Source organism: Schistocerca nitens, chromosome 4 (genome assembly GCF_023898315.1).
Source record: "Schistocerca nitens isolate TAMUIC-IGC-003100 chromosome 4, iqSchNite1.1, whole genome shotgun sequence".
Taxonomy (NCBI): Eukaryota; Metazoa; Arthropoda; class Insecta; order Orthoptera; family Acrididae; genus Schistocerca; species Schistocerca nitens.
Window position 1 is genome coordinate 142,782,905 of NC_064617.1, and position 10,534 is coordinate 142,793,438.

The window sequence follows — 10,534 nt, forward strand, 5'->3', positions numbered from 1 at the left end:
ACCTCGTCCGCCGTCGTCTCTTTAATGACGTCATCGTCGTCGCGTGCCTCCAAATATCGTGGGAGCCGGTCAGCAACCAGGTCGTCGTGGACTGCGTCGGTCGGGTCTTTGATCGGCGTAAACGCAGCCTCAAAGACGTCTGCGACGGCATCAGCCTTCGCAGCTGGTTCGCAGACAGCCTGACCGTGGACCAGCAGCGGAGGGACACGTTGCGTGCGGCGTAGGAAACGCTTCGTCGTCTGCCAGGCCGTGCCGTCGTCAAGACAGAGGGTGGCGACCTTGTTATTCCAGTCGCGGTTGCGATGGTTGTCGATGGCGGCCCGGATGTCCCGACGCATCCTGTTGAGGAGGCGCTTGGTGTCGGCATTTCTTGTCCTCTGCCACTCCCGGTAGACCCGGTTCTTCTCAGTGATGGCCGCAAGGATGTCCGGCGGCAGCTGTCGGGAGTAGTCAGGCGGAGTGCGAGGTAGGGGCGGCGTTGCTATAGTGGCAGCGTCGATCGTGGATGCCGGGAAGTGCAGAAGTGCTGCGTCCGCTCCAGCTTCCGCAGGGGGCGGCGCGGCGGCGAGTGAGTCCGTCGCGGCTGCTTGAAACCTGTCCCAGTCGATGCCAGCAAGTGAGATGCCTCTCCTGGTCTGTTGGGAGGCGTCTAGGTCGATATCAAAAACCAGTGGGACATGATCGGAAGACAGTGCCGTCCTCGTCGTGGCGGTGATCTGATGAGGGATGCCCTTGACGACCGGGATGTCGATTATATCCGGGAGGCCACGGGCAGGGAAGATTGTCGGGTCGTACGGCCCCACCACAAGCGCACGGTGACGTTCCACTACCCGGAGCAGGCAGCGGCCAGCGGCATTGGTGATCCTGGAGTTCCAGGAGACATGTTTACTATTGAAGTCCCCGGCGACGAACACCTGCCCCCTCAAGGAGAGCAGAGCATCGATGTCAGTAGGGCCCATTGGACGAGACGGCGATCGATAGGCAGCGACGAACGTGATGGCGCCCGCCGAGGTATGAACGACGACACCAGTAGCCTCCAGCGTCGCCAGTGGTGGAAGTTGTACCACGTGATGACGAATGCCATTGCGGACGTAAACGGCTGTCCCACCACCCGCCGTCAGTCGATCGGTGCGATAGCGGGAGTAGTTTGCCGCCCTGACGTCGACCCCAGGCTTCTGGTGGGTTTCGTTGATAAGGCAGACGTCGACGGCTTCGTCTCGAAGAAATTGGCGAAGTTCGCCAGCTTGAGTGGAGACGCCGTTGGCATTTCACACGCGACGACCGTGAACCCTCTAACGCTGCCCACGGTGAGGGTTGACAGCGGTCGGGGCCGCAGAGGCCATCAGCACTGCAGCGGTGAGTTGCTGCGACAGGACTTCAATCAACTTCGTGGCACTGGTCACCAGGGCAGTGAGCTGCGCGACGAGGTTAGCCAGGTCAGCGGTGGAGGCAGCTGGCGCGGCCCCGGCGCTGGAGGGGGGAGGCGTGGCTGCGTCGCTGTGAGAGTCCACCTGGGGCTGCTCGACTGACGGTCCCGAGCGCTGGGTACCCACGGGGCGTCGACCCCCGCGCCGGCGGTTGGCGGGGTGCGATCCGGCCGACGTCCCGGGAGAGGCAGTACCCGGGTCCGCCACTAGCAGCTGTGGTGGAGGCGCAGGAGCCGCAGGTGTCGGCACGGCCTCGGATGCGGCAGGAGCAGGAGCAGCCGACGCAGCCGTGACGGCGGAGGGCGCCCCTGACTTTGCCGCCGCGAAAGAGAAGCCGGGTCGTCTCGTTGCTGGCTTCTTCGGACGTGGCGCTGGTGTTTGGCCACGTTGGCGAGCGATGGCACGCTTCCACACCCCACACCCACGATAACTGGCCACGTGAGCACCGCCACAGAGGGCACATATCGGCTGCTCGGTGGGAGGTAGGGGGCACGCACGTCCTGCATGGGCGCCGGCGCATTTAACACATCTGTCCGGCATAGAGCAGTGGCGTGCGACGTGATTGATCCCCTGGCAGCGAAAGCACTGCACTGGGCCTCTCCGGGAGCGAAGATCTTCGGTCTGAACCGGAATGTCGGCGACCCGCGTCAATTGGTAGAGTTTGCGGTTCTCCACGGTGACGGAGCAGACGACCAGGAAGAGCGGCATATCATCGCGTGATTTAGGCGACTTCCTCTTCACGGCTGCCCGGATGTAGAAGCCCAGGTCAGCGAGTTCACGATGCAGGTGATCGGCTTCCATGTTGAACGGGAGGTCAGGTGCGGAAGTGTGGGTATAGAAAGGGATACTACGCTCAGACGTCTTCTGAGTGACCCGGCGGTAATCGTCAGCAGTGCGGAGTGTGATCCTGTACAGGTCACGCCCGGCAGGCTTCACGGTGTACACGGCCGTTGTCCAGCTGCGCAACACGGCCGAAACTGGAGGACCACTGGCGGAAGATGGGAGTCTTTTTTCGGCACAGGATCTGACGGCAGCTGGTCCGGCGCGTCAGCGAGCGTGTCGAATGAGTTGGCGACGGCAGTTGGAAGCGTCGTTGATGACTGTATGCGTCTTGCAGTTCACCGGGCCGGGACGAAGCCGTCGGCGTCAGGGGCGAAATCTTGCTTGGCCCTCTTCTCGATCGGCGAGCTGCAAACAGCTGACGTCGCTGCTGTTGCCCTCCTCTTCTGTTTCCCGCTTCGACCACGTGGCTGAGGGGCGGTGGAGCTCTCATCTTCAGAATCGGGGAGCGGAGCAGACAGCGCTGTCTTCAAGGTTTCCGGAGCTGTGTCCATCAAAGCCACAGCCATTGCACTGGTCGTCGTAAGTGGGGGGCCAGATGGGGCCGCCGACGGCGCAAGCAGGCCGGACGGCGATCTGCCACACCTTTCGCGTCGCTAGCAAGCGCAGGTACGTCCTTCTCGAGGCTGCACATCTCAGCTACTCGTGTCGTAACTGAGCTCCTGAGGGCGGGCGGCCAATTTAAATCCCCTCCCCAACCGTGCCGCTCTCTTCGCCGTCCGCGCCCGCGCGCCGGCGGTCGCGAAGACGTGGGCGTCGGAATCTGTCGTAGCGTCGATGAGTTTGCTACGTCCCCCCTGGTCGCCAGTTCGTATTTCTTGCTCAGAGTCTTCTTAATTACATTCAGTGCCAGGTCCCAAGCCTTGCTGAGATTGTAGCCGCAATCTCGGTTGATAAGTTCTTCCCTGGTGCGAATTTCGATGGCCTCCCTTACAACGCTGTCCAAATATTTAGAGGTCTGAGCCAGGATCTTGGTACCCTCATAATCCACCTCGTGTTTCTCGGACAAACAGTGCTCTGCTACCGCAGACTTATTAGGATGTTTCAGTCGAGTGTGCCTTTGATGTTCTCGGCAACGATCGTCGATGGTGCGTACTGTTTGTCCGATATAAGTCTTCCCACACTCACAGGGAATTTGATATATGCCGGCTTTCTTCAAACGAGGTGATCTTTCACACTTCCCAGTAACGCCCGTGTTTTATTGGGCAGGCAAAAGACGGTTTCAACTCGGCGTTTCTTTAATATACGGCCGATTTTCCCCGATCGGCACACTCGAATAAAATATCCAAATAAGTCGGCGGTAGCAGACCACTGTTTGTCCGAGAAACACGAGATGGATTATGAGGGTACCAAGATCCTGGCTCAGACCTGTAAATATTGGGGCAGCGTTATAAGGGAGGCTATCGAAATTCGCACCAGGAAAGATCTTATCAACCAAGACTGCGGCTACAATGTCAGCAAGGCTTGGGACCCGGCACTGAATGTAATTAAGAAGACTCTTAGCAAGAAGTACGAAGTGGCGACCAGGGCGGACGTAGCAAGCACATCGACGCTACGACAGATTCCGACGCCCACGTCTTCGCGATCGCCGGCGTGCGGGCGCGGACGGCGAATAGAGCGGCCCGGTGGGGGGGATTTAAATCTGCCGCCCGCCCTCAGGAGCTCAGTTCGTCAGCGCACCTGACGATGGCGACATGTCTGATCGCCGAAATATTGTGCCCGTTGGACACCATGAACCGGCAGCACAACCGTGGACTGTTCGAGCAAAAAGAAAGTAGATTTTTTTTCTTTAGCTGCTACATATGCTGAGTTGTATTTTCTTTTAAGAGAGTCGGTGCTTAAGACCCAAAACAGCAGCACGCTGAGCAAGAGGTAAGTCACGTTTACTTCAGGACGGAACTCACTTGCCGGTCGGTGTGGCCGTGCGGATCTAGGCGCTGCAGTCTGGAACCGCGTGACCGCTACAGTCGCAGGTTCGAATCCTGCCTCGGGCATGGATGTGTGTGATGTCCTTAGGTTAGTTAGGTTTAAGTAGTTCTAAGTTCTAGGGGACTAATGACCACAGATGTTAAGTCCCATAGTGCTCAGGGCCATTTGAACCATTTTTGGAGCTCACTTTGCATTCTTGAGCAAACAGTGTATAGTAGGGGCTGTCAGGTGTCGTGATAGCAAGCAGATTAATTTTCAGTGAACCGATCTGGACATGGCAGCAGTCGAACATTTTCTGTATCCAGAAAGGCCCGTAAAGGACCTGCAACATGCGGACGTGCATTATCTTGCTGAAATGTAGGGTTTCGCAGGGATCGAATGAAGGATAGAGCCACGGGTCGTAACACATCTTAAATGTAACGTCCACTGTTCAAAGTGCCGTCAATGCGAACAAGAGGTGACCGAGACGTGTAACCAATGGCACGCCATACCATCACGCCGGGTGATACGCCAGTATGGCGATGACGAATACACGCTTCCAATGTAAATTCACCGCGATGTCGCCGAACACGGATGCGACCATCATGATGCTGTAAACAGAACTTGGATTCATCCGAAAAAATGACGTTTTGCCATTCGTGCACCCAGGTTCATCGTTGAGTACACCATCGCAGGCGGTCCTGTCTGTGATGCAGCGTCAAGGGTAACCGCAACCATGGTCTCCAAGCTGATAGTCCATGCTGCTGCAAACGTCGTCCAACTGTTCGTGCAGATGGTTGTTGTCTTGCAAACGTCCCCATATGTTGACTGAGGCCTCGAGACGTGGCTGCACGATCCGTTACAGCCATGCGGCTAAGATGCCTGTCATCTCGACTGCTAGTGATACGAGGCCGTTGGGATCCAGAACGGCGTTCCATATCACCCTTCAGAACCCACTGACTCGTTATTCTGCTAACAGTCATTGGATCTGAACCAAAGCTAGCAGCAAAGTCGCGATACCATAAACCGCAATCACGATAGGCTACAATCCGACCTTTATCAAAGTCGGAAACGTGATGGTACGCATTTGTCCTCCTTACACGAGGCATCACAACAACGTTTCACCAGGCAACGCCGGTCAACTGCTGGTTGGGTATGAGATATCGGATGGAAACTTTCCTCATATCAGCACGTTGTAGGTGTCGCCACCGGCGCCAACCTCGTGAGAATGCTCTGAAAAGCTAATCGTTTGCATATCATAGCATCTTCTTCCTGTCAGTTAAATTTCGCGTCTGTAGCCATTTTAATGGCAAGTAGTGTAACAAGAATGTCACCTGCAGATATCTTCAGTACGCGTATAATTTCTAAAAAAAGTTTCTAATCTTTGACTAAAGTATTTGTTTTACCAACTAGATGTCTCAGTTTACCAGATAAATGACGTCCTAAATAATAAGTCGTCGAGTAAATCCCACTGACGATAGGCCTCAAAGAAACCGATTCTTTATGTATAATGGTAGTCCATATATCCTGCGTGAGACAAGTATTTGAGGTGTCAGAGTCTTTGCAAAAGAGCTGTCCAGTCTGGAGTCTGACATCAGTTTTTTCTCCTCCGAACGATTCTGTTCGTAGGATCGCTTTTTATCTTGCGATACCCAGGATAAGCTAGCATTTGTTCCAACTTCTTGTGATAATCCACAGCGTCTGTCAAGTGACATGTGGCTGCGGCAAAGTGTATATGGGCGAAGCGGGAAGAACTGTTAAAGAACTCATTAAGGAATACCAACAGCACATACGGCTAAAACTAAGTGCAAATTCGGCCGTAGCGGAACATCATGAGAACTGTGGCTCTTATATCATTATTAATAACGTTCTGGCTAAGGAAACAAATATTTATAGAAGAAAGGTCCCAGAAGCGTTTGAAATTTCCAAGAATGCCTCTAATTTCAATAGACATGAAGGCTATTGGCTTCCGGTATCGTGGCTCCCCGCCATCAAGGAAGTGAATTGCGACCGTGGTGTGCGAGCGACATAAACAACGTTCTGCAAGTCACCTCGGTGGACAATAATATTTTGATTAAACATTCCCCCTGTCTTGCTCTTGTCTGTTTCGAATCTAGCCAATGATGACGGCCAATCAATAGCAGTAGGATGAATTTCAACCATTAACCCTTCTCCAGCGTAAGTGTGGAATAGTGCATTTCTCTCCAACTACGATGGGCCACCAGTAGTATCCAAAGGAGTTTAGCTCATAACGCTCCTTCTTCAGCAGAGGGGTCGAAACGTCGATCATTGTAGAGGAAATATGACGCGACCTAATCGCACAGAAGATTTTAACGCCAGTGACAATGGCCACGAAGGCCTACAGACTTATATAAAGCACATATAATGCATATATATCCTCCTACCCCCTCTGTCTGTCCATCGCCTCCTCACATCTTTTTCTGCCTGTCTCTTCATCTTCCCCCTTTCTATATCGTCCTCTCCCTATGTGTGTCCATCCCTCTCTCAATCTCTACTCGTTTTATGTCTGCCCACTCTCCATTTCCAACTGCCACCGGCCTGCCACTTCTCCCCCCTTCCTTCCTCTGACCAATTCCCCCTCCCCCTTTACCTCTGTACCTCTTGCTTGCTCTGTTTTTGTCCATCTCCTCTTCTTCCTCCCACTCCTCCTCTCTGTCCGCCCATCAGCTCCTCGCCCTCTCAGTTCACTTCATCCTTGGTCCCCTATCTGCCCATCTCCTACTACCACCACAATCTGTTCATCTCATCTTGTCCCCTTTCTCTGTCCATCACATAATCCCCCTCTTATTCATCCCCTCCTCCCTACTCACTCTGCTCAGCCATGCCCATCCAAACATATAGCCCTGAAACACAATCCAATGCTACCCACAGAATATGTCTGTCATGCAGAATAGTCTAGATGTCAGGAGTTACTAAATGTATTCACCCCACACCCAACCGATGGGATCTAGATAGGTTTTACCCCAGTAGCACTTCTCCCCAGATAATACGTTGTACATTTTCAAAATTTGGTTCAATTCGATCCATTGGTTTAGGGGGAGATGTAGCACACCCCTCCCCCCGCACACAGACACATCCATTTCAGTATATTTGCATGTTAATGGTCTGCCTTTTTTAGTTTCCCTTAACTTGATGTTTCATGTGGCTACTGCTTGTGCTAGATAATTATGGTCTTGTTGCATCACTCTATCACAACAGTCAGTGTTGCCCCGACCACCTTAAATGTTAGCTTTTATATGTCTGTAATCTTTTTCCATAATTAGGCTATCTCTACTTGCTTTTGTGTCCTGTTCGTTAGTGTACTTAATTTACAAGCTTATGGCTTGGCTTACCTTCATCTGTTTTCCTGTCACTTCAGTTATACTGTGATTTCCATTCCGACTGCCACTACAGACATTAAATACAGTGGCAATATTCTTCTTGTGCGTTGTGAAGTTTACTGTTTCCCACTTCCTTCACTGTTTCTTCTGTAAGAGTTCTGCTTAATCCCTCGCATTTGTTGCGTTGTCAACTCTTAGCTCCTCTAGTTGTTATCATATTCTCTTTTTCTGTTCCTTGAGAATGCCTGTAGGCCACACAAGTAATGAGAGCAAAGAGCACATGAAGAGACTGCTTATGATGCCTGTCTGTCCCTCCAATTATGATTTCACTAGTTTTAGATTACCTACTACTCCTTACGAAAGTAGATATGGAGGAATCACTTTATTTTCTTTTAAGTTCAGTTACGAATTCACTTACAGTAACCTTTCTTTCCTCTGAACGTGTATCTAGTGGAGAACTAAGAGTAGTCATTGCAACAGGCCTCATGTGTTTGACTCCATCTTCAATTAATTGCGATAATGCACAGTACTTGTCTCCATCTTGTGCTTGCAGCTTCAGCAAGGAGTTGCCTTAATTGGTGTTCTGTTGCTTCTACTACAGTTCAGTTACTGTACGTTGTAAATACACATCCTACGACTATAAATTTATATATCTAATGGTTCTAATGGTTCTAAGCAATATGGGACTTAATATCTGAGGTCATCAGTCCCACCGGCCGGTGTGACCGAGCGGTTCTAGGAGCTTCAGTTTGGAACCGCGTGACCGCTACGGTCGCAGGTTCGAATCCTGCCTCGGGCATGGATGTGTGTGATGTCCTTAGGTTAGTTAGGTTTAAGGGGTTCTAAGTTCTAAGTGACTGATGGCCACAGATGTTAAGTCCCATAGTGCTCAGAGCCATTTGAGCCATCATCAGTCCCCTAGACTTAAAACTACCTAAACCTAACTAACCTAAGGACATCACACACATTCATGCCCGAGTCAGGATTCGAACCTGCGTCCGTTGCAGCAGCGCGGTTCCAGACTGAAGCGCCTAGAACCACTCGGCCACAACGGCAGGCAAATTTATATATCATACTTGCACGTAGGTTACTTTTTACTCGTCCATCTGGAACAAAACAGCCGACTGTGATGTAGTGCACATCAACATAGAAATGGCGTGCAATGGGATATGGAAATCGGATCACCCATGGCGATGGCACGTAAACAGCACACATGTAGTTAAATATTGTCGCTATTAGCAAAATCCTGGGCATGTATTTCGTCTCCCTGTCCAGTAAGAAATGTTGTTGTCGTTGTTGTTGTAATCTTCATTCCAAGGACTGGTTTCATGCAGCTCTCCATGCTACTCTATTCTGTGCAAGTCTCTTCATCTCGAAGTAACTACTGCAACCCACATCCTTCTCAATCTGCATACTGTATTCATCTCTTGGTCTCCCTCTACGTTTTTCACCCTCTACACTTCCCTCCAATACTAAACTGGTGATCCCTTGATACCTCAGAACGTGTCCTACCAACTGATCTCTTCTTCTAGTCAAGTCGTGCTACAAATTCCTCTTCTCCCCAAATCTATTCAGTATCTCCTTATTTGTTACATGATTTAACCATCTAATCTTCAGCATTATTCTGTAGCACCATATTTCAGAAGCTTCTAGTCTATTTCTGTCTAAACTTCTTATCATCCACGTTTCACTGTCATGCATGGCTACACTCCATACAAATACTTTCAGAAACGACTCTCTGACACTTAAATGTGTACTCATGTTAACAAATTTCTCTCCTTCAGAAGTTATTTCCTCCCATCGTCAGTTTACATTTTGTACCCTCTCTACTTTCACTATCATCAGTCATCTTGCTGCCCAAATACCAAAACTCATCTACTACTTTAAGTGTCTCATTTTCTAATCTAATTCCTTCAGCATCACCTGATTTAATTCGACTATATTCCATTATCCTCGTTTTGCTTTTGTTGATGATCATCTTATACCTCCCTTTCAAGGCACTGTCCATTCCTTTCAACTTTCAACTGCTGTTCCTAGTCCTTTGCTGTCTGTGACAGAATTACAGTGTCATTGGTATACCTATAGGTTTTTATTTCTTCTCGCTGGATTTTAATTCCTACTCCAAATTTCCTTTTGTTTCCTTTACTGCTTGCTCCATAAGATTGAATAACATCTGGTATAGGCTACAAATCTGTCTCACTCCCTTCTCAATCACTGCTTCCCTTTCGTTCCCCTCAACTCTTACAACTGTACTAATTGTAAATAACGTTTCACTCCCTGTATTTTACCCCTGCCACCTTCAGAATTTCAGAGACAGTATTCCAGTCAACACTGTCAAAAGCTTTCTCTAAATCTAAGTCTACAAATACTATAAACGTGAGTTTCCCTTTTCTTAAGCTATTTTCTATGAGAAGTCATAGAGTCAATATTGCCTTGCGTGTTCCTACATTTTTTCGGAATCCAGACTGAAGAACCTGTAAGAATTATGACCTGATTATTAACGTAAAACTGAAGGAAAACATAACGGTGGAAGAGACTGAGAGATACAAGCTGGCACTGGTGACGAGACGCATCATTCTGCTTGCAGAACATAGCCAGTGCGAACGGATATCACAATAGGTATCGACAGTTTCCACCAAAAAGATTTAGTTGACAAGACAGCATATTCTAAACGGAATTCTGGGTGTAAATACTCATTAACTGTGATTCATGTTTACCGTAAATAAACATGGGTTGCTACCTGTAAATACAAGCTAGTGCGTAAGTTCCGACTGCCCTTACAGTATATAAAAGAACAGCAAATGGATCGCAGCATGTGTCGTGCATCCAGCTGGCGACTGGCTACACTTCCGCATGAATGAGTGACGCCAACTGTTAAACTTAGAAAAATATTTACTCCGCGTTCCTTTACTAATTTTGTCACGTAACATTCCCCTCCACTTTAGTGAAATTCTTCCCTAATTTTACTCTTTTCTGTCTGTTTGGTTAACTATCTTTCGTACTACTATTTACTTTGAA

The 10,534-nt window shown here is 49.9% G+C and overlaps 1 protein-coding gene across 1 annotated transcript; it reads right to left on the reverse strand.

Moving 5' to 3' along the window:
* Positions 1-1,292: 1,292 nt before the first annotated feature.
* On the reverse strand, positions 1,293-2,776 carry LOC126252170 (skin secretory protein xP2-like). The gene is made up of 2 exons (XM_049953038.1): positions 2,550-2,776; positions 1,293-1,857 (listed from the first exon to the last, which is right to left on the reverse strand). Exons 1-2 carry the CDS (start codon positions 2,774-2,776, stop codon positions 1,293-1,295), a joined length of 792 nt encoding a protein of 263 aa, XP_049808995.1.
* Positions 2,777-10,534: the final 7,758 nt, after the last annotated feature.

Coding starts and splice junctions, on each gene's coding strand:
- LOC126252170 (XM_049953038.1), bottom strand. CDS start 2,776: ATGGCTGTGGCTTTGATGGACACAGCTCCGGAAACCTTGAAGACAGCG. Junction 1,858..2,549: donor GACGGCTTCGTCCCGGCCCG/GTGAACTGCAAG, acceptor TCACGTGGCCAG/TTATCGTGGGTGTGGGGTGT.